This window comes from Rhinopithecus bieti, unplaced genomic scaffold (assembly GCF_001698545.2).
Source record: "Rhinopithecus bieti isolate Rb0 unplaced genomic scaffold, ASM169854v2 scaffold_36840, whole genome shotgun sequence".
In the NCBI taxonomy this organism is placed as follows: domain Eukaryota; kingdom Metazoa; phylum Chordata; class Mammalia; order Primates; family Cercopithecidae; genus Rhinopithecus; species Rhinopithecus bieti.
Genome location: NW_016816502.1, coordinates 1,441,000 through 1,465,818, shown reverse-complemented (window position 1 = coordinate 1,465,818; position 24,819 = coordinate 1,441,000). Strand labels below are relative to the sequence as shown.

General features: G+C 45.0%; 1 protein-coding gene across 1 annotated transcript in view; it reads left to right on the top strand.

The window, feature by feature from the left end:
- Positions 1-6,873, top strand: part of SIAH2 (siah E3 ubiquitin protein ligase 2) — a 24,433-nt gene extending 17,560 nt beyond the window's left edge. The window contains 1 exon segment of the mRNA XM_017854919.1: positions 5,300-6,873. Within this exon segment, the coding sequence (XP_017710408.1) occupies positions 5,300-5,857 (558 nt within the window). The 3' untranslated portion in view covers positions 5,858-6,873.
- The last annotated feature ends 17,946 nt before the right edge of the window (positions 6,874-24,819 follow it).

Genomic DNA, 24,819 nt, shown 5'->3' with positions numbered 1-24,819 from the left:
TTTTTTTTTGTGAGATGGCATTTTGCTCTTGTTGTTCAGGCTGGAGTGCAATGGCACAACCTTGGCTCCCTGCAGCCTCTGCCTCCCAGGTTCAAGTGATTCTTCTGCTTCAGCCTCCTGAGTAACTGGGACTACAGGTGCCCACCACCACACCCGGCTACTTTTTTTTTTTTTTTTTTTTTTTTTGTATTTTTGGTAGAGACAGGGTTTCACCATGTTGGCCAGGCTGGTCTAGAACCCCTGATCTCAGGTGATCCACCCGACTCGGCCTCCCAAAGTGCTAGGATTACAGAAGTGAGCCATCACGCCCAGTCCTACCTCCCTATTTTCTTCTTTAGTTTTCAGGGTGTGTGTGTATGTATGTGTGTGTGTGTTTTCTTTAGAGAGGTTTGCTTAAAACTAATTCCCCCTGGGGAAAATGAGCACATATTTCCCTAAGGAGAAATCTCATTTATAGCTGTGGGCTCGTCCCAGGAGACACAGGCAGCCCTCTGCGAACCAGCCCAAGAGCCTTCTCTCAGTAACAAGAGGGTACAGCTAAGAACCAGACATCTAAAGGAAAGCCCTCCCCAGCCCAAACGCACAAGTCCTTGACCTTTTCACATTTTGTGGAGCAAGCCCTAGCTAGAGTGTGAAGTGAAACCTCAGGACTTTCTTGCCAGATCCCAGAGAAGGCTGGGAGGGCCTAATGGCTGGTTACTGATTTGTGAGATGCTGCTGCCTTATTCCTCAGGGAGTGGCACTTTCAGGTCGGTTTTTCTCTCCTTGCAAACCAAAGAAGTTAATATTAGAACGTGCTTCCAAAAGCAGTGTATCTGTGGACTCTGGGTTTTATGTGTGTTGGGTTGGGGGCCAGGGCTGAAGGCAGACGTAAATTATTTGTTTAGTTTTCTCAAAATATTGATTCTTTGACTCCTGAGCTGTTGTGTGCAGTGAAAGAACCCTGGAGGGGCAGCCTGGGAATGCAGGGCTCTGCCCCTTGTGAAGCCACAAATGACCACAGGGCCCTGACCAGTCAGCCACACTCTGGGAGCATCCAGCTTCTAGTGAGTAAACCGGGCAGAATGAGCTCCCTGGTCTAACTCCATGCTTTGCTAGCGATCATGTTCTGGTTGTGTGGCAGGGCTGGCATTCCTGAGTTGCCCTGGTAGTGCTCATTGGGTGGGGCAGTGACCCACTGGACCTGCTGGCATGGGCCCCTCCTTGCAACTGTGATTGTGGCTGCCTGGAAGCCAGGTTTTGTCATTCTTGAGCATTGGAATGAGTGGTTCTCATCAGAGTTAGTGGTTCTCAACTGGGGCCATTTTGCCCCCTAGGAGACATTTGGCCATGCCTAGAGACCTGGAGACATTTTTGGTTGTCACAGCTGAGGGGCAGGGGGTGGTTACTATTGGCATCTAATGAATAGAGACCAGGGATGCTGCCAAACGTCCTACACTGCACAGCACAGCCCCCACAACAATGAATTATCAGGTCCAGAATGTCAATAACACCACTGTAGAGAAACTCAAAATAAACTCCATTGTCAGGAAAGTACCTGACCTGCCTTCTCCTTTAGGTAGGTTGGTTGTTTTTTGAGACGGAGTCTCACTCTGTCGCCCAGGCTGCAATGCAGTGAAACGATCTCAGCTCACTGCAACCTCCGCCTCCTGGGTTCAAGTGATTCTCCTACCTCAGCTTTCCAAGTAGCTGGGATTACAGGTGCATGCCACCACATCCGCTATTTTTTGGTAGCGACAGGGTTTCACCATATTGGCAAGGCTCGTCTTGAACTCCTGACCTCAAGTGATCCACCTGCCTCAGCCTCCCCAAGTGCTGGGATTACAGGTGTGAGCCACCGCACCTGGCCTCCTTTAGGTTTTATCCCCTCTGTTTCCTCCACTCACCCTGTGCTAGAACCAGATGGAACAACTCAAACCACAATCCACTTGTCTACAGTAAAGCTTTCCTTACCCTGTCCTCCTCACCCTGTCCCACCTTAAAATCACCTGTTGCCCTCCTGGTCTTCCTTTACGCAGTTGTTAAATTTATTATATGGTTTTTCTCAACTGGAAATACCACAAGGGCAGGATCCACAGCTGATTCCTTCTGTGTGCTCTAGGATAGAGGTTCTCAGCCCTGGAAACCCTTAGAAACCCTTGGAGCTCTTCAAGAAAACACAAGCCCAGGCCAGACGCGGTGGCTCAAGCCTGTAATCCCAGCACTTTGGGAGGCCAAGGCGGGTGGATCACAAGGTCAGGAGATCGAGACCATCCTGGCTAACATGGTGAAACCCCGTCTCTACTAAAAATACAAAAAATCAGCCAGGTGTGGTGGCGGGTGCCTGTAGTTCCAGCTACTTGGGAGGCTGAGGCAGGAGAATGGCATGAACACGGGAGGCGGAGTTTGCAGTGAGCCGATATTGCGCCACTGCGCTCCAGCCTGGGCGACAGAGCAAGACTCTGTCTCACAGAAAAAAAAGAAAGGAAAAAAGAAAGGAAAAAAGAAAACACAAGCCCAAGGCCAGGGGCCAGTGAAGCTTGGCTTTGCTGCTCAGAAGCACCTAGACAGTTTTACATACAGTCTTGGAGAATTCACAAACCCCTAAAGCCCCTCCCTCGGATCCCTGGATAAGAGCCCCTGATGAAAGTGGCAGAACACCCATGGTGCTCTGCATGCCATTCCAGAACAATGCCAAGACTGCTTGAAGTCGTGTGTGTGTGTGTGTGTGTGTGTGTGTGTGTGTGTGTGTGTGTAGGGGGTTAAAGTTTAGACTTTAGTCATCATAAAAGTGGCACCAGTGGTTATGAAGACATGAACCTTACCCATAATGGAAAGAGAAGGAATAGAATGTCATGAAATTTCTGCTTGTTTAGTAAAAGCAGAGTAAGCACCTAAGGCTTTAAAACTATTTATTTAAGTTAATAGAGGATGTAGCAAGATCCTTATGAAAAAACATGAGATCGTTGTCCACACAAATGCAAAGTAATGCCTTTTCTATATGTGCAGTTTGGGGAGGTTCCCTGTTCTGTATATTTGGGTGAAAAGAAGTGTTGAATATGTGACTTGTAAGGCAAACCAAATAATTCAGAGTATAAATACTCCTACTCGAGTGGGGAAAGTTATAAAATGATTGCCAGATGATAAATATTTGCTGTAAATGTTGAGTTTGTCATGAATGAGGAGTGGTTTGGAGCTTTGGGCAGAGGTGCAGGTGGTATCTTTGTGGTTGCCATTGGCCAAAGTTCATCTCATTCCTGGGATTATACCTGGGTGGCTATGGGGAACAGTTCGTTTTGAAACATCTTCAGATATTGAGAGCTTGTTTCAAGAATCTGCCAGGCTCTGGGCTAGTTCTTGCTATTTTTACTGTGTGTGTGTTTAAACTCTGGACAGAAATGTCTCACCCATCACTCACAAAAGAACATTAGGAGGCTCTGTATTCCTAGCCACACCCTAAATTTAAAACACAGTTAATAGGGATTTGTTTTTCAGGCCTTATAAAGTAAGGAGCACAAAGTATAAAGACGCATGAATAAATGAATTTGTTTCTCCTGAGTGAGTTTTTTTACACCCAGGCTTTAAAAATTAGTTCAGAGTTTTAAAAGATGAACAAACAATTCCTATGGGCAAAGGAAGTAACAGTGAAACATTTCTGCCAATTTCTGTTGAATATCATAATCCGCTTAGGTATGGGGAAGTGAGGGTTGGAGGATGAGCTGCATTTCTTTCTTTAAGCCACTCTCCTTTCCGATTAGGGGAGACTAATCCCCCTGAGAGTGGAGACTATCATCTTTGCTTTGGAATCCTCTGAGTGACTGTAACTTAGCGTCTTGTATGGAGAAGGCACATAGTGCATACTATCTGCTTGTTGCTAGTGATAAATTCATGTATAAAGGTTGGAATTTGACCGACTTCCAGTTTAAAAGGGGGATTATTCCATAAAGCAGGGTAGAGAAAAGCAAAAACAGCCGTGGTGGTTTTTTTTTTTTTTTTTTTTTTTAGCAACTGGACATAGCATTTTAGAAAAATGACCTGGCCCTGCCCTTATTTGGTGCCTTCATGTCTTGGTGGAGCAGGGAATCCAAGCGTGGTAAGCCAGACAGTTCCCCTGCCATTCTGTGCTCCAGGGGTATAAGGCTGACACCTAGTTTCACCCGAAAAGGTGATTCAGGTTTCTTAATTCTTTACAGAACCACAGCTTAGTACTCAGGGCAGGTGTCTGCCTGTGGGCTGATTCTCCATCTGGTATCTAGGAATTAACACTGTCATCCTGTGAGAGTCAGGAGCAGAAGTTCAGTTCCTCTTGGTGTGGTCTTTTGCCACGGCAGGTATGATTTATCCATTAGGAATGTCATCCCCAGTGCAAGGGAGAAAAATATTTTGTTCTCTTACCCTATTAAGGCAGTGTCTGAGGGGCAGACTGATCATGTCAACAAACTCGTCTAGTTGGGCTTCCTCCCGGGCCTGTTGTGAGGACCTGACATACCTGACCATGAAGTGATGTGCTTTTGAATCGGAGGAAGTGTTGGGGGTCAGTGAGCTTTGAGAGGAGGGTTAGGCCCTTCTCATTTTAACCTCTACTGGCCAGAACCAGACTGACCGGCAGTCTTATGAGTTAGTTAAGTAGCTCTTGAGTGTGATTTCCTTCCAACCAAAAAATATGGGCAAAGCCCCCCAGAGGGAAGGTCAAAAGGATACAGTGGGGTAATATTTCTAGCAGTATGAAGGAGTCTCCAGGCCTCTGCTGCCCTAGCCTGGTCATGCCAGCAGCAAAGAGCAAGGAACCAAAGGGCAGCCTTCCCCACGGCCTGCCTGCCAGTCACCAGTTTGAGCCAGGAAGCAGTGGAGGGGGACAATAGAATTATACTGTTGTTCATATTGTCTATATGTGAAAACTAATCTGGGGATAATATCATAATCCTTGCCCAACCCCATCCCCACCCCCAAATAATTGAATTCTTTAAAAAACAGCTTCACAGAAAATATGGGGAAGACCAGATTTTACAGGGCTTGCTCAACAATTTTGAGATGTGCATAGTAAGAGAACTTTAGTTCTCATCCTTTTGACAGCAGAACAGGGGGCATGGAAAACAGCATGTTTCTGGTTCAGGAAAATACCCTTGATTTTATGCATGACAGCATTGATGATGAGTAGAGACTGAGACTTTTAGTCTTGAATATTTCACTTGTTTTGAGCAAAAGTAGTTAAGAACACAGTGTAAGCCCAGGAAAATGCAGTAGTTAAGTACTTATAGAGGGTTGAAGCAATAGAAGTTTTGAGAAGGCCCAATGACTCAATGCATTTCTTTCTCTGCAGTATGCCACCACGGGCTGTTCCCTGACCCTGCACCATACAGAGAAACCAGAACATGAAGACATCTGTGAATACCGTCCCTACTCCTGCCCTTGTCCTGGTGCCTCCTGCAAGTGGCAGGGGTCCCTGGAAGCTGTGATGTCCCATCTCATGCATGCCCACAAGAGCATTACCACCCTCCAAGGAGAAGACATCGTCTTTCTAGCTACAGACATTAACTTGCCAGGGGCTGTCGACTGGGTGATGATGCAGTCATGTTTTGGCCATCACTTCATGCTGGTGCTGGAGAAACAAGAGAAGTACGAAGGCCACCAGCAGTTTTTTGCCATCGTCCTGCTCATTGGCACCCGCAAGCAAGCTGAGAACTTTGCCTATAGACTGGAGTTGAATGGGAACCGGCGGAGATTGACCTGGGAGGCCACACCCCGGTCGATTCATGATGGTGTGGCTGCAGCCATCATGAACAGCGACTGCCTTGTTTTCGACACAGCCATAGCACATCTTTTTGCAGATAATGGGAACCTTGGAATCAATGTGACTATTTCTACATGTTGTCCATGATGTGACTTTCGTAAACCGTCAAAATTATTTGGGCATAGTGCTCTATGTTTAATAAAGGTTTTTATAGATGTTTTATTCCATATGTCTTCACAAGTCAGGACCCACAATTACCCGTGTTTTGTTTGAACAGCAGTTTCCCATCTGGCTTCAACCCAACAAAGTTCATTAACCTGGGATGAATGGGGTTGGCCTGTTGGTAATTTGGAGGCTGTTCTGTGATCTAAAACAACTCTTATTAAATTGTATTTACTCCCTAAACAACACTTGACAGGCTGTTGCACAGGGCTTCTATAGATCAGCGTGTCAGGAATGGGAGGCCCCTTCCTGCCTGCCTTCCCGTATCGGTCCCTTGACATTGACAAAAGCACAGTGACTGTCAGCAGATTCCTTTACTTTTGTTTGTGGGATGTAGGAATTGTTTTAATGCATTTTAAACAGTGTTTCTCAAATTGGATGGCTGGCTAATAGACACTGAATCACCCGGAGTGCTTATCTTAAAATTGCAGATTTAGGGAGCCTGCCAATTTAACAGTCTCATCAGGTGATTCTTTTCAACAGTAATGTTTGAGAATTACTGGGTTAAATTGTGGGAAAGGGTCCAGATTTTAAAGGTGCTTTAAGGTTGCCCTCTGCCGATACTGTTTGTCTTTCTACTGTTTCATCCCCTAACCTCCCCCAACCCTCAAATTAAAACTAGAACTATAGATCCACATGAACACACACCTGAGATTTGGTCACTCACCTATGTTTTGGGTGGATTGCCTAGGAAAGCAAGTCATATGGCCATTGATAGTTCTCATGTAATTAGTTTTGCTCACCACTAGTACAGATGACCCGTTTACACATGGCTTCCTTCGGAAGCCCTCGTCGACAGTAGCTGGTGTGAAAGACTAGGTCAGTAGAGTTGGAAAAGCTTTATAACTGGTGTGTCATATGCTTGCTATTTAAAGCTGTGTGTTGGTTTTGTTTTTCTGCCACATTCACTAGTTTTTTAATAAATATTTTCCAAAAATGGATGTTGTGCTTCATTTCTCTAATTGAATAATGGGTATTTATTGAGCATCTACTGTGTGCAAGTGCAGTGAACCTTCATCACTACATCAGGGGTTGGAACTTTCACTGTTTCCACTGTGGAAACAGTCATTGGACCAAGTCATGGCACGGGTCCATGACAGCACTGGGGTCCGGGCTCACGTGTCTGAACCACTGAATGTCAGTGCTGCAGGTCTCCTCCCAGGGCTGTCGTTTCTGTCTGATGGTGCCAGCAGCTGTGCAAGAAGAGGATTGCTCCTGCTTTACAGAGTCAGAAGGAAGATGCTTGGCCAGTGCTGACATCCAGAGTGCTAGGGTTGATCCAAGGTGACCCACTCCCTCAGTCCCAACCCTAAACTCTCAAAAGAATTCAGAAGATTGGGGCCAAATGCTCAGCAAGGATTGAAGGCTGCTTACTTCAGTGTCCCGGTTTCCTTTTTTTGTTGTTTTTGTTTTTGAGACGGAGGCTGGAATGCAATGGCATGATCTCAGCTCACTGCAACCTCTGCCTCTGGGTTCAAGCAATTCTCCTGCCTCAGCCTCCCGAGTAACTAGGCCTAAAGGCCTATGCAACCCCACCTGGCTAATCTTTGTATTTTTAGTAGAGATGAGGTTTCACCATGTTGGCCAGACTGGTCTCGAACTCCTGACCTCAAGTGATCCTCTTGCCTCAGCCTCCTAAAGTGCTGGGATTAAGGCGTGAGCCACCATACCTGGCCCTCAGTGTCCCAATTTCATTAGCATACTACCAAGTGGAGGTGATGGCTTTGGAGTTCACTTTGTTTTTTAAGTGAGATACAGTGCTGAGTTTTTAGCTAGCATAGGGCTCTGGCATTTAAATAATTGCTAAAGTAACCTCTTCTAGGCTGTTCTTCAAATAAAAGTGAAAAAGTGCCCTGCACAAAAGTAGGGGTTTACAACATTTGTGGTGAATGAACGAAAACCACAACTCTTATCACTAAGAAAGTCACATTTCAAGTCAGTATACAGAGGGACCTGTGAAGCTGAAACTAGGATCCAGGAGCAGGTGAACTTTGACCCTCAGGACCAGAGCCAGTCCAGATACGGCCTCCAGGGCCCTCACGGCACCCACACAAGGTGCAGCGTGCATACACTAGCCAAGCTTGGCAGCATCACTTCACGTCCACAGCTTACGCTCTTGTTACGTGTGATAGAGGAATCAGGACTGATTGGTTAACAGTGCATAAAAGGCAAAGCTGTAAACAAAAGACATGAAGAAGGAGAAAGTGGACACGAGTTATTCCAAAAGCACAAAAAGAGTTTTAGCCCAAAGAGGTAAAGTGATGGGCCAGCAACCACACAGTACACTAGTGGCAGCACTGGTTCTAGAATTCAGGCTTCTTGGTTCCCCATTCAGACTTGCTCCTAGAACTTAACAAATGAAAAAGTTGTAGGCAACGCAACTCTGAACTTTTATTTTCCAGAGTTACGTAGTTCCCTTTCATCTCTGTCACTGGAAATCTGTAAACTTAACCTTTACTCTTGACTTTCTTGAAACTGTGCATTTTCTACCAGAAAATAAAAATCCCCAAGTTATTCCCTGTTTTAACAGGAAGTGAAAATAGCAAAAAAAAAGATTATGTAAAGTGAAATGCCTTTTTATACAGTTCCAATTGCAAATGCAATTTAAAACATGATGAGTACATTCCTTGGCTTGTTGCTTTAAAAAAAAAAAAAGTGAGAAAAAAAAAAGAAAAGCAATGATAGGCATTTGTCAAAACTCATCACGTGGTCCACTTAAGTACCATATTTTAAAAAATAAGAATATTTTATCTTTCCTGTCCTAGTTCAAAATTCTAATTTGATAATCTGGTGATTAAATGATGGTAGATTAAGCCTGTGTCTTATGACACATGAGTCATTCTAAAGAAAAAAGGGTTCTCAAAATACCTTGGGAGAAAATGTTAACAGTCATTAATTCTGGGTGCCTAGAACCTGGGTATATGTTATATTATTAATTGCATTGTTCTATGTTTTTAATTTAAAAAAAAAAAAAACAACCTTGAGATCAGGGGTTCCCAATGTTCTTGTAAGGAGGAATTGGTCTTGGTTTCCCTGAATCCAGAAGACTTAAAGGATTGAGACAGTGGAGTTCTTAGAGGGAACTGTCCAGGGGATTATGGGATACTTCAGAGAAGAGGCACCGAAGCATCAACCATCTTGGAACTCTGCCAACTAGAACCTCAGACTCAACTGACACATCCAAACTAATGGCCGAGTGTCTCTTTTAGCAGCATCAAGCAACTCCCTTACAATACCACCCAAAGTAATTTTCCTGAAGAAAATTCTCCTTGTATCTAACTTCATTCAGGTTCTTGGGGCTTGCCAAGTAGCCAGCAATGTGACCTTAACTTGGTCAGTTGACCTCTCTGGTCCTAAATTTCCTAATCTGCAACATTTGAAGGTTTATTTTCTAAATGTTTTTACTTTAGTACTAATTTCTGTGAGACAGTCAAGCTATTCAATGTTAGGTTGAGGTACGTAAATCATTCCTGCCGGCCTGTGTACGAGGTGGTTCTGGTATCACTGTGGCCCAGCATGTGTCTGTCTATCAGCGTTGGCTGGTGAGTCATGCTCCAGCTACCTCTCAGATTCCCATGGTTTAGAGCTAGGGGTGGTGCCTGGGTAGAGGGACCAGTTTTGCTTTGTGGCTCTCGCTTGAGAGGCCTGTGGCCTTGACCCTTCCTGATTCATGCAGGCTGTGCTTGAAAGTATGATTATAATTTCACTGACCTGTGAAAGGGAGGCAAGAGTGCTTAAAGGGAGAAATCCAATTCCCTGTATTATTAAACCTTCTACTAATTTGAAGCTTAAAATCTCTTATTTGTGAATATCATTAATGTGTCTTGGAGTCTTCAAATGACAAGCAGAAAGAACTTTGATCCCATTGACACCAACACCCCCCACCACTACCATTTTACAGAATAAACAAGTAAGACCTACAGAGGGAAATGCACTGGCCCCAAACCACACTGCTGGTGAGAATTTTCTGTGATGATGACATGGTGTCTTCTGTATTGAGTAAAAGGGAAAAAAATTACAGAACAGCTTAAAGTACAAGCCAACATTTTACCATGACTAAGGGAAGTGGCTCCCAGTCTTGATTCCCCATTTCCATTGCCACCATCTGGGCCAGGACCACTGACAGGGCTCCTAACTGTTTGTCCTCCTTCTTCCTGCCTGCTCCAATCTATTCTACACATAGGCATCTAGAGGCTCTTTTGACATGAAAATTAGTGGCATCACAGCTCTTCAATATTCTCTTTTGGTGCACCCTGTTTTTTCCCCTCATGGCACCACAATTGCGATTACATATTTTTGTTGTTGTTGTTCAGCGCCTGCCACCCCTTGACAACCTGCAGGGTAACAGAGACAATGAAGTCCCTGGCACCTAGGCACCCAATTAATATCTGAATGAATAAATAACTACTAACATGCCAGTGTAAGAGCAGCATTGAAGTCAACACTTTAAGAGTTAAGGTTTTCTGTTTTTGTACCAAAAGTCCCTGGGGAAATTACGCAAGTAGGCAGGGAACAGAGATGGGGAGATAATCTAACAATCCAGAGAAAGGAAGAAACAAAGGGTTTCTCTGCCCCCGTCATCCTCCAGGCAAGGTCACAAATGCTGGTTTGAAGGTTCTGAGCCTTGAGATTTTTTATGTCATGGAGTCACCTGACATTCAGATCAAAGGCCGACTCCGCTCTATGTTTGATGATCCTTGCAGCAAGCACAGATCAAGGTTCCCAAGACCTGCAGCAATTGGATTACAAGATTAGATCAGTTTGCAAAGTCCACCAAGATCACAGCATTTGCCATCCATTAGGTACCTATTGCGTGCAAAGTGCTTTGTCTGTATTAACCCATTTAAGCCTCTCAATAAAGTAAGTGTTTATTATCCCCATTTCGGAGTTGAAGAAATGAAGGCTCAGAGAGATTAAGTAATTTGCCTACACTCACACAGCTGGTAAGAAACAGAATTGGAATATGAATGCATTGCGGAGTCCATGCCCCTTCACCATATCACATGATCCATCATTATTCTTGTTTGGCTTTCACATATTTTGACCACCGGCAAAAATATTGCTTATTTGTAACAGATAAAGATGAACAAGATGGAGGGGTGCAGGATGCTTGGTGAATACGGAACATACCACCTGTGCTTTGGAACTGCCTTACCCACTGTCATGGCATGCTAGAAGGGGATGGAGACCTAGAAATGGTTCAGACCCTCACTAGTTAAAGTGTGGTCCGTGCACCAGCGGCATCAGCATCACCTGGGAACTTGTTAGAAATGCAGCATCTCAGGCTCCACCCCAGACCTCCTGACCAGAATCTGCATTTTAGCACAGTATGCAGGTGATGTGGATGCATGTTCAAGTTTGGGAAGCACTGGTCGGACCAAAGGTTATCACCCCACATGTCCTTTAGAATCATGTGGGGAACTTTAAAGAATGCCAGGACCTAAGTTAGAATTCTTGGCAGTAAGGCTGAGCTTCTGTGTGCTTTTTAAAGCTTCCCAGAAGGGACTAGCACACAGTCAGGGTTGAGAACCTCTGACCCAGTCCAACCTCACTGCCTTATTTTCTCTTGTATTTCTCATCCAGCCACTGAGACAAGTGAAGTGACCTGTCAACACTGTGGACTGAATAACCAGGGAAGGCTGAGGAATGCAAGTGAATGTAAAAACCACCTGGAGGGAAGCATTGCAGCAAGAAAGGAACAGCAAGTGCAGAGGCCTGAGGCAGAACCAGCGGGGAAAATGCTTTGAGGTGAGGCAGGTAAGGAGCTACAGCCTTGCGCTGTGAGGCCACCTAGGGGTCTGGGTTTTTTTCCAGGTACAATGGGAGGCCACTGGAGAGTTTCAAGGAGCATGGATTATGGGATTCGGGGCAAGCTGTAGGTGCTCAATTGGAAAAACAAAACAAAAACAATGATTGTAAAGTACAGGAATGGAAGCATTTTGGAAGCTATTGCATTTCACCCAGGGAAACATGATTATGGCTTGGACAGAGTGAGCAAAGGTGGAGATTAACAGAAATGGGCAGATTTGGGCTATGTTTTCAAGATAGAGTTAACAGGAGTTGCTAAAAAGTTGGATAGGTGGGAGAGGTGTGATGATTATAGGAATAAGAAAAGAGAGAATCAACGATGATCACTCCTAGGCTTTCATCCTGAGTAAATGGGTAAAAAGTTCCATGTATTGGGGCAGAGACTGGTGAAGGAGCCAGCACAGGGCAGAAATCTAGAGAGACACATGGCTGAAGACATCAACCAGACAGTTGTTTGAATGAGCTTAGAGCTCTGAGGGAAGGCCAGGATGGAAATACCAAAATGTGTGCACCATCACTGTATGTATGGTGTTTAAGCTGTGGGGTGGAAGTGAGAAGACCCGGGGGTTTGGGCGATGGAGGGAGGTGCATACAGACAGAAAAGAGGGTGGGACTCAGGCCTATCTCCTGGGACTGCCAACCTTTTAGAGGTCACATGAGGAACCAGAGCCTGGAAATGAGGCTGGATAGAAGGAGTGACCATCAAGATGAGGGGAACTCCTAGAGAATACAGCATCACAGAACCCCAGGAAAAAAATCTGGCTCAAGTTGAACAGAGGAGTCAGCTGCTGAGAAGACAATCGAGGTCGCGGCGAGGTGTCAAGAGCAGTCTCATGGAGTGGAGAAGACAGAAACCCAGAGTAGAGCAGGTGAGGGAGAGAACAGGGCATGGGTGAGGAGAGGAGGCAGGAGCTATAGCTATAGAGCTATAGACAAGGAGCTATAGACAAGGCTTTTAAGAAGTTCTCCAGAGAAGACGTAGAGAAATGAAGCAGTTGCTGCAGGAGAATAGTGGGATCGATGAAATATTTTTATTTTGCGCTTTAAAAATTGGAGCCACTAAAGCGTGGTACTGTGCCAATGGGAAGGATCCAGAAGAGAGAGCGAAATGGGTGATGTGGAGAAGAAGGCAATCACAGCAGGGGCAAAGTAATCAGAAAGACAAGTTTCCGGGCAGATTACTTACTTATGCAGTAGAGATGGTCAGGAAGTAGCCACTATTGAAATAGAGAGGTGGGAAAAAAAGTATGCCGACAAGCAAGGGTTGAAGCAAATTATGTTTAGAAGGCCCTAGTGAGCGAGTCTGTGTATATCCAGCCCTGAACAGGAGAAAGGCACTGGCTGCAGCTCAGCCTAGAACATCCCAGGCATCTGAGAGGTTTACACCTCGGCAAGCTGTGGTGTTTTTCTAGGCTCCATGAAAACCTGGATGAAACATTCCTGAGGACCATCCAACACCATTTCCCTGAGAGACAAGCTGTAAGTGCTGTTGTAGTTACAGATCCAAGTCCCTGGTACATTGATATCAAGTAAGGGCGCCTGCAGCTCAGAAGGCAGTTTCCATTACACTGGACAAGAGTGTGGCTGCCTGAGTCCTAGAATTGCAGTGGCTTCTGCTGACAATGTGAGGAGCAGCTGCCCTGTCCAGAGTGTGGCCCTGCGTGCTGCCCCCTCCCCTGGAGGGACTGCAGAGAACAGCTTGGAGCGTGCCCTTCCCTTTCCCTTATCTCACCCGCTATGCTAACGCTGCTTATCCCTCAAGATCCCAGTTGTTCCTCCTCAATTCAACACAAACTAATCAACTGCCCTGGGCTTGGTTCTGTACTTTCTATCCTTGATATGGTTTAATTTTCACAAAACACCTTGAGGTGGGTATTATCACTCCCATTAACAAAGAATAAGGTGGGGGCTCAGATAGGCTAAGTAACTTGCCCAAAGTCACACAGCTTGTAAGCAGTGAAAATGGGATTTACACTCAGGAATGTAGCCCTTCCAACAGCCCTGCTGCCTGCAAAAGTGACTCAGATGTGGACTTTGCAGTCTAGCAGAAGTCTGAAAGCATCAAACAAAGAGGCAACTTATAGTAGCATGAAATATGCAACCACCACTATATGAACTGTGTTTGCAAAGCAAGTTAAGTCAAGGACATACAAATTGCTATGGATTTCAAAGGAAGATTGGAAAAGGCTTCTTGGAGGAAGCAGTGCATGCATTGGACCTTGGGTGTTGGGCAGGATTTTGCAAGGCTGAGGTAGTTAGGAGGATGTGCCAAGAGAGCAGCCTCTTCTGGATCAAGACCAATCCACTCAATGCCTAATTCCAGCCTTGTCCACCACCCATTCACTTCCCAGGGCTTTTCATCTCTCACACTTCCTTTGTCCCTACGTTCTCGATATCCACACCAGGTCAGATACGTAGAAGGTGCCGAGTGAATATTAGAGTTCAGCAGTGTCCTGCCTGGTCCCTATTTCTAATCTATCCTTTAACCCATCCTCATAGTAGCTAAATTTCAGGACAAACCCTGTCCACAATAAAAACTACTTCTTCTAGGGAATTTGCCCTGCCCATAGTTCCTGGAACACCACATGAAAACCCCCCACTAATCCACACACCCACAAACTCATAAGGCAGGCCTCAGCTGATAAGACCTTACCTGGGCCAGCAGTTCATTGGCTGAGCAGCCACCAGTCAGATTCTCTTGAGAGAGTCAAAGACAGTCAGTGGTGTGCACCAGAGTCACACAACCCTGGAAAGTCAGCACACTAGCAAAGGAAAAGCCTTGACGTGGGAGCAAGAGGCCCCAAGGGGTGGAGGGAGCAGCCACCACTGCCCACCCTCCCAGGTCCTAATTCCTCCCCAGGGAGCCCAGCAACACTCCATCTCCTGCTTTGAGGCATCTTGGAGACAGCCTGCTGTGCCTTCACAATTCTTCTCATCACTTTTTTTTCAATTTTAGACCATATTTATTCACTCCCACCATCAAAATTGAAGAAAGTAACACACAAAGTTTCTCCCTCCTTCTAATTTTGCTTAATTTTATGATTATTGCTGTCAAGATGTATAGCCTTTTTTTTTTTTTTTTTTTTGAGATGGAGCCTCTCTCTATTGCCCAGGCTGGGGTGCAGTGGCGCCATCTCAGCTCACTGCAACCTCTGCCTCCGGGGTTCAAGCGATTCTCCTGCCTCAGTCTCCAAGTAGCTGGACTTATAGGCGCATGCCACCATGCCCAGCTAATTTTTGTATTTTTAGTAAATACGGGGTTTCACCATGTTGGCCAGGGTGGTCTTGAACTCCTGACCTCAAGCAATCCACCCACCTCAGTCTCCCATATTGCTGAGATTACAGGCATGAACCACTGCACCCAGCCAAGATGTATAACTTTTAAAAAACATTTTATTAAGTAAATTTTCAAAAGGAAGNAAAAAAAAAGGTTTTTTTTTTCTTTTTTTTTTTTTTTTTTTTTTTTTTTTGAGATGGAGCCTCTCTCTATTGCCCAGGCTGGGGTGCAGTGGCGCCATCTCAGCTCACTGCAACCTCTGCCTCCGGGGTTCAAGCGATTCTCCTGCCTCAGTCTCCAAGTAGCTGGACTTATAGGCGCATGCCACCATGCCCAGCTAATTTTGTATTTTAGTAAATACGGGGTTTCACCATGTTGGCCAGGGTGGTCTTGAACTCCTGACCTCAAGCAATCCACCCACCTCAGTCTCCCATATTGCTGAGATTACAGGCATGAACCACTGCACCCAGCCAAGATGTATAACTTTTAAAAAACATTTTATTAAGTAAATTTTCAAAAGGAAGGAGAATAATGTAATGAATTTGATGTGTTAGCACCAACTTCAACCATTATCAACGCTTGGCCAGCTGTGCTTCATCTATACCCTCACCTACATCCACACGTGGATTTCTTTGAATCAAATCCCAGGCATCATGTCATTTCATCCGTGTATATTTCAGTACAGAATATCTAAGATTAGGACTTTGAAACATACTCACAATACTGTTTTCCCAAGCATCATGTCATTTCATCTGTATATATTTCAGTACAGAATATCTAAAGATTAGGACTTTGAAACATACCCACAATACTGTTTTTACATCTATAAAAACTATAAAATTTAATATAATCAAATATACAGTCAGAGGTCACATTTCTCTGGTTGATATACAGTCTGTTTGGACTGGGATACATACATAAGATCCTTACATTGCTACTGATAAAATGCTTATGTCTCTTTTAATCTACAGATTCTCCCTCCATCTCTTTTCCTTTCTTGAAATTATTTATTGAAGAACACAGGGTTCCTATAGCAGAGTTTCCTATACTCTCATTGCAACCCCAGAATATCATTTGATCAGATTCAGATTTGATTTTCTTTTACAAGACTGCTTCAAACCAACCAGGGAACTGTTGGGGGCAGTGGGGGAAGAAGACTGCTTCATAGGTGATGGTGGTGATGTGTACGTCTGTAACACAAAGGACAATGCCTGTTGCTCTCTTCCTCTAACTCTGTCTCTTTGTCTCTTTTAGTGATATTATCAGCCATTGATGGCTCATATTCACTTATTAGGAATTACAGAATGATCTTTCAAATCTATCATTCCTTCTTTATTAATTGGAAAACTTCTATAGTGACAAAGTCCTTCTTTTCAACTATTTGTTTACCCTAAGGTACATTTTACAAGGGAAAGATAATATAAATGCCTGATTATTTTCCTTCATCAGTTTTCAAAACAATGAGGTAGTTTTTTAGCATCCTCCAAAAATAAAACCAATGAAGTAACATTTTAAAAATATATCAGGCAGGGCAGGCGTGGTGACTCACGCCTATAATCCCAGCAGTTTGGGAGGCTGAGGCGGGCAGATCATCTGAGGTAAGGAGTTCAAGACCAGCCTGGCAAACATGGTGAAACCTCGTCTCCACTAAAAATACAAAAATTAGCCAGGTGTGGTGGTGCATGCCTGTAGTCCCAGCTACTTGGGAGGCTGAGGCAGGAGAATCATTTGAACCTGGGAGACGGAGGTTGCAGTAAGCCGAGATCACACCACTGCACTCCAGCCTGGGTAACAGGGCAACACCCTGTCTCAAAAAATAAAAATCATTATGTCTCTCTCGAAAAAGAATATCATTATGAATTCATGGATTTAAACTTTTTTATATATTTCAATTCATTGCCATTATTATCCTTGTTGATATTAATACCATTCCATCTTGGCCTGACAAATGCATATTCAGCTTGGTTCCTGAGTGCTTTTGACATGACCACAAATAGCCTTTGATGTTCCAGACTCATCTTGTTCTTTCTCTGCCCTCAACATGTAATCAAGGAAGTCTTCAAGGAACCTTGATTTCTTTAGTGTGAAACAATGATTCAAGACCACAGTCTAGGCAGTAGGAGCCCCCTTTATTCAAACTTGAGCCAGTTTGAATGGATTTTCCACCTCAGAGCTGAATAGATGTTGACTAGAATTCTCAATGTTTCCACCAAAATAAGTTATGAAAGAAGCAAATCTGGTCACACAAACCTAATTTAATCTCTTCCCTTTTTCAGACAACAGTGCCAAGATATTCGATGGAGAAAGAATAATTGTTTCAACAAATGGTGCTGGGACAACTGGATATTCACATGCAAAAGAATGAAGTTGGATCCCTGCCTCATGCATGCATGTGTGTGTGTGTGTGTGTGTGTGTGTGTGTGTGTATAAATTTATATGACAGACACTGTCCTTTGTGTTATAGATGTACACATCACCACCATCAGCTATGAAGCAGTCAGGGTTTTTTCCCCAATAGTTCCCTGGTTGGTTTGAAGCAGTCTCGTAAAAAGGAAAATCAAATCTGAATCTGAACAGATTATATTCTGGGGCTGTAACGAGACTATAGGAAACTCTACTATGGGGGACCTGGGTTCTTCAATAAATAATTTCAAGAAAGGAAAAGAGATAGAAGGAGAATCTATAGATTAAAAGAGACATAGGCATTTCATCAGAGGCAATGTAAGAATGTTTCTATTGTATATTACATATTATATATTCATTCATTCATTTATCCAACACACATATATACATACTGCTTCCCTACACTACGCCAGGTACTGTTCCACACACGAAGGATCCAGCAAAATGTACAAAAATTCTAGCCCTTGGCTGGGCGAGGTGGCTCATACCTGTAATCACAGCATTCTAGGAGGCAAGGCTGGCAGGTCACTTGAAGCCAGGAGTTTGAGACCAGCCTGGCCAACATGGTGAAACCCAGTCTCAATTAAAACTACAAAAAAATAAAAAAACTTAGCTGAGTGTGGTGGTGCATGCCTGTCCCAGCTACTCAGGAGGCTAAGGCACAAAAATTGCTTGAACCCGGGAGGTGGAGGTTGCAATGAGCTGAGATTTCACCACTGCAACTCCAGCCTGGGTGACAGAGTGAGACCCTGTCTTAAAAACAAAATAAAGGCCGGGCGCGGTGGCTCAAGCCTGTAATCCCAGCACTTTGGGAGGCCGAGACGGGCGGATCACGAGGTCAGGAGATCGAGACCATCCTGGCTAACACGGTGAAACCCCGTCTCTACTAAAAGACAAAAAACTAGCCGGGCGAGGTGGCGGCGCCTGTAGTCCCAGCTACTCGGGAGGCTGAGGCAGGAGAATGGCGTGAACCCGGGAGGCGGAGCTTGCAGTGAGCTGAGATCTGGCCACTGCACTCCAGTCTGGGTGACAGAGCGAGACTCCATCTCAAAAAAAATAAAATAAAATAAAATAAAATAAAATAAACAAACAAAAATCTTCTGGCCTTTGTGTTGCTTACATTCTCATGGAGAGAAGAAGGCAATAAACAAAACATATACAAAGATTTTATACAGTATAATACATTGAAGATAGTCAATGCTATGGAGAAAAATAAAGCAGGGAAAAGGGGTGGTCAGTAGGGGAACAGGGGAGAGGAAGGATCGCAGTTATAAACAGAGTGATATTTGAGCAAATGTTTGACGGAGGTGAGGGAATGAAACGTGCAGCTAATTGGAGGAAAAACATTCTAGGCAGGGGAAATAGCAAGTGCAAAGGCCCTGAGGTGTGCATGCCTCGTGTGTTCAAGGAATATCCAGGGAGCGGAGTCTGGGGAAGGCAAGTATGAGCTGAGGTGAGAAAGTGCGAGGAGAGACAAACTCTGCTATTTTATTGGAGCAGAGCACAGTGGCGTGTTTACATCTAAAAAGAGTAGAAATTATTCTGGATGGTGACTCCACAAGGGGAATGTATGCAGCTTGCCTGGTTTAAGATAAGGGTCATAATCAGTGGCACACGGGAGCCGGCACGTACCAACTTGCAACAGTCAAATGTTTAGGAAACTTGAGAGCCAGTTGATAAACACAGCTGTTAGTAAAAATTAAATTCTGGATTTATAATTAAATAAGTTATATTTAATAGTATTATATTTAACAATACATATTTAACAGTACCAGTATTTAGTACTTAGAAAGTGGTAAAGGCAACAAATTGGGGCTTGATTTATTATTTGTTGTCTAGACTTAGGAAAATGACGAAGAAAATGTTAATAATAGAGCTTTAACTTAGAATCATGTTAACTTGGAACCACTACATTGCAAATAGGACAAAAAGTTAAAGAAATACTTTTCTAGCAGTCAAAAACTATTGCCCAAATCAACAAAGAAGTCACTCACATCACTGATGACACTGATGAACTAGTGAAATGTTGACAAACATCTGAAAGTTAAGATTCCTTCATTTTAATCTTACAGGTATCAGCCAGCATTTATGTCATAACTACTTGTTTGTCAATATCAACCACAGGTTGGCATACAATATATGCCAAGGGTTCAGCAAAATACAAGGTTCAGAAACAAGGGTTCAGCAAAAAGCAATGAAAACATTCTAAGGGAATCAATAGGCTATATGGAATTTACAGTTTAGAATACTGTATAATTTCTTATTATTTGTACATTGGGTGCTACAATTCCTTTATATCAGTAAGATTTATCTGACACTTGCATGTGTTTAAAAAAAAAAAGTTTAATTTCTGGAGTGCCAGTTATTAAACATTTACCAGTACACCTCTGACTACCATCTGATCAAATCTAATTTTACATACCTTAGAGCCCAGACAGATAGAGGAGAGAGAGGCCTCTCAAGGAAACGAAGCAATTAAAAGGAATGGAGTTACTTCAAAATCATTCTGCTCTAGAATTCAGAGTCACTAGGCTGGAGACCAAGAATTCCTTTGTGTTTATATTTATGATACCTTCTATTTACAGTAGGTGATTCTAGCTCTCCATTTATGGTAGTGATACAGTTTTGTTTGTTGCTCTTTTTGTTTTCAAGTAAACTTGTTTAAATTACCAAAAAAGACAATTTCGAGACAAATGTTAAGTAAATGATAATACAGGAAATACACGGAAATTACCAAAAAAAGACAATTTCGAGACAAATGTTAAGTAAATGATAATACAGGAAATACACGGAAGTGGTAAAAATTCAAATGATGACCTGCAATGTCTACACTGGGAAACACTAGCTCAGTGATTAAGAACACAGGCTCGCTGGGCACGGCGGCTCACGCCTGTACGCGCCACTGTACTCAAGCCTAGGCAATAGAACAAGACTTCCCCTCAAAAAATAAAAGAACTCAGGCTTTCAAGCCATATCTGGGCTCAAATTCAGACACTCCTAATTACCATTACCTTTGTGAATTCATTGGCCTCACCGTCCTTGTCCATAAAACAGGGACGCTGCCAACTCCACAGGGTTGCAATGAGTTGTGAGATACAGGGAAGCCCAGAGCCTGGCACAAATGGGAGCTGACAAAAGAGGGGCTCCAGGGAGGAGCCTCATCTGGGGCCTGGCCTCCTTAGCCCAAAACAGGCAACACCTTCAGCTTCCTCTCTGATGTGTACAAAATGTAAATATTAACAAGCACACACACGCAATAGCAGGACGCACTGCTCCCTGACTCAGTGTTCTCCCATAAGGCCCTAAGTGCTTCCCTCTCCTATCGGCTGGAATAGTAGGTTCTTAGGGGTTCCTTAAACCTCAACAGAGCCCTCAGTGATCAGTCCCTGGTTCTGCTGGGCACTCTGATTATAAAGAGGAAAAGGCTTCTGCCCCGCCCCAGAGAGCCCTTCCCAGCTAGAGCAGGAGACTGGTAAACAAAGTAGAGCTGGTAAATAGAGTACCTGATGATGACCACGGGAATGGCATGGTCCCCTAAGTCTCCCTTCGGAGCTCCCATTGCTCTTCTCTGTCAGGAATTTTTTTTTTTTTTTTTTTTTTTTTTTTTTTTGAGATGAAGCCTCGCTCTTGTCGTCCATGCTGGAGTGCAGTGGCGCTATCCAGCTCACTGCAACCTCAGTCTCCTGGGTTCAAGCGATTCTCCTGCCTCAGCGTCCTGGGTAGCTGGGATTACAGGTGCCTGCCACCACGCCCAGCTAATTTTTGTATTTTTAGTAGAGACGGGGTTTCGCCATGTTGGCCAGGCTGGTCTCAAACTCCTGACCTCAAGTCATCCGCCTGCCTCCGCCTCCCAAAGTGCTGGGATTTCAGGCATGAGCCACTGCGCCCAGACTCTGTAAGACTCTTTTGTTTGCAAGGAATGGCGACTCGGTCAAGGCCTCTAGTGACAGGTCTCTATTGTAATAACAATACAGCAGCAACATTGGCGACATTTGTGCTGGAGAGACTGCACTGGCTCCTGGATCCCCACTCCATGCCTCACCAACTGCTCTGGGCCTGGCAGGCTGACCTCTGCATTTTGTAACCACCTAACAGCCTTGTCCTTTGGCCTCCGATCGGATTGGCCTTTGGGGATTATGGGCAGGAGATCAGAATGAGGAGAACACTTGAGAGTATGTATCCTTTTCACCCCTGCCCTGTAGGGCCAGGCTGGCCCAGCTGTACTCTTATCCAGACCCCCACAGTTCCTGCCCTGTCACCCTGTCTTGAGGCTGCTAAGTATCTGATAACTACTTCCTCCCTTCGCCTCATCAGGCCTAGGAGTACTAAAGACTTCTCAGCCAGTTAGAGCCCAGGGTGTTCCACCATTCTCTGTCCCTTCATCTGACCTATACCTCTGTAAATAGTCTCTCACCCTCTCTCTCTTCAGTTACCCAATATGGGTGTCCTGCCCAGACCCAGACCGCTACCTGCTTACGGAGTGCTTCATATGCATCAGCAGGCCCTTCTCCGCATCTTATGTCCATTAACTCATTTAAGCATCAAAATGACCCTATGAAGCAGACACCAGTAACAGCCCAGTTTACAAGCGAGGAAACTGAGACACAGAGTACTCAGTTACTTACTCAAGTTTACATAGTGGGAAGTAGTGGGCCCAGGCAGTGTCTCTGCTGACCCTACTCCGTGTTAGGATATGTACAAGAATAGGAAAGTGCATGTTATTTTCGCTTCCTGGAGCACAGGACCAGCCACACCAGCAGGTTTCTGGCACTCTGGAGTGTAGTTCAGAAATGGAAAGCTCACTCAGGCCCCAATGGGGTCTGACGCCTCACTATCCCCTAGCCGCTGGTGTTGCCACATCGGTGTGACTCAGTCACATTTGGTCTGCTTCTCCTGCTGCTAGCACCCTGCTTCTCTCTGCTCTCCTCCCATCCTCACTGCTTCTGCCTTCTTTGTGTGTCCTTTAATTTCTACTCCTTACCAACTACTGCTAACTCAAACTCCCCACGAGGGGACCGCTTGATTCAGCCAGCCACTAGTCCACTTTAAAAGTCACTGGTCTCGGCAGGACACGGTGGTTCCCACCTGTCATCCCAACATTTTGGAAGGCTGAGACAGGGATCACTTGAGGCCAGGAGTTCAAGACCAGCCTGGGCAACATAGCGAGACCCTGTCTCTCTACAAAAGAAAAGTAACTGGGCGTAGTGGTGGGTGCCTATAGTCCCAGCTACTCAGGAGGTGGAAGGATCACTGTGTCCAGGAGTCCAAGGCTGCAGTGAGCTATGATCATGCCACTGAACTTCTAGCCTGGGTGACAGAGCAAGAACCTATCTCAAAAAAAAATTAATAAATTTTTTAAAAGTCACTGTCTTGTCCCTGGGTCAGGAGATGCATGGCTACCCGACGGGATATAGGGGTCAATGGAAGGGAAGACATCAGCAGACCCACTACAGGATTGTTTCATGGCAAAGTAAACAGAGACACACACAAGCAGGAGACTGCACAGCCTGCTTCCAGGCAAAGGTATACACATTCTCATGGTGGGTGGGGAAGTGGATATACCCTCCCAGCCTCTCCCAACTGTTCTGGAAGCTCTGGCTGCATACTGGCTCTCCCCAGTAGCAAGAAGCTGATGCAAAACAAACCTTGCACATTACCATGAGACTAGGTGATGCAAGACTCAGTTTCCCAGGAGCATCCCAGCAGACTGGGGCCTCAGGCCTACCCCAAGTCCATTCCTGCAAGTGTCCACTGGTCAGCAGTCACGGCTACAATGAGAGGGCCACCTAGTGCAGAAATACAGACCAGGCCAATAACACAAAAGAAGCCACTGAGGGCCCCTTCACTGACCTCTCAGAGTGTACCAGGCACCCAGGTCTTGACAGGCTCCTATATAGCACATTCCTTAGGCACCCTCCACTCCAATCTCCCTGAACTTCCCACAGTTCACAAACATACCGAGTTCTTTCATGACTCTGTGTCTCTGCCCCAGACCAGTCTCTCAGCCCAGAAGGTCTTTTCCTGCCTTGTTCCTGCAAACTACTTCCTATTCATCCTTTAAAAGATGCTCCTGAGAAAACCTCCTCAGATACCCCAAGCCAGATCAGCTGTCCTGTCTCCTGTGTTCTTCCTTCTTGGTCCTCTGGAACAGCATTCACCTTGTGATACGCTGACTTTTTTTTTTAACCTGTCTGTTCCCTCTCTCTCTCTCTTAAACCAAGAACTCCTCAAGAGCAAGGCCTGTGACTGATTCCGTTTTATATTTTAGGGACCTTCCCCAGACCAGGAACACACTAGATATTCCCCAGGCAAGTACTAAAGAACTGAACAGATGAAGAGCAAGGAACATCATCAGAAAACAGTAAATAGCGTGGTGACTGTTGTTTCCCCAAAGCAAGCAGAGCCTGAGACAAAGCTTAGATGAAGTTTATTTAGGAAAGGCTGGGCATGGTGGCTCACACCTGTAATCCCAGCACTTTCAGAGGCTGAGGTGGGTGGATCACCTGAGGTCAGGAGCTTGAGACCAGCCTGGCCAACATGGTGAAACCCCCATCTCTACTAAAAATACAAAAATTAGCCAGGCGAGGTGGCATGTGCCTGTGATCCCAGCTACTCAGGAGGCTGAGGCAGGAGAATCGCTTGAACCCAGGAGGCAGAGGTTGCAGTGAGCCAAGATTGTACCACTGCACTCCAGCCTGGGTGACAGAGAGAGGCTCCCTCTCAAAAAAAAAAAAAAAAAGACATTTATTTGGAAAAGTGATTCCAGGCAACAGGACTGAGGGACTGGGGAGAGTGGAGTAGGCGAGGAAAGAAAGCCAGCACAGGTGCATTATCTGCCGCTCACTGCCTTAGATAACTGAGGCTCAATCCCGCTGGGGGCTTCTGAGGCGCTGTGTGTGTAGAAGGAACCTCAGAATTGTCCACTGAGAGAGAGAAGAGGGAGGTCTTCACCCTCTAGTTCTCATCCCCAGCTCATCAAAGGGTACCCCCTATCATGGTAAGTACCCTGCAAGTCCAGAAGGCAACCAGGAGGCAAATGTGTCCTGTGCCATGCTGCAGGATCTGGGAGACATCAGGCAGCCAAAGCCAGGACCGTCGGCCACACCTGCACAAAACTGGTTGCTGCGGCAGTGGCTGAAGTTGTAGCTGGGCCAAGAGGATGTGCAGCATCCATTCAAGTCTGTATAAGAGTAGGCGAAGTTAAAGCTAGAAAAGTCGGGTTAAGGTTACATTGTAGAGGGCCTTGAACATCAGCCCAAAGCTTTATTTGCCACTAAGGATTTCCACACAATGCAGTAATATAAATGGCAGTACCAAGGGGGTGATTTGAGTTCCTTTCGCCTCCTCCCTCAATAAACCCAATCTGCCATTCTCCAAAATATATATATATATATATATA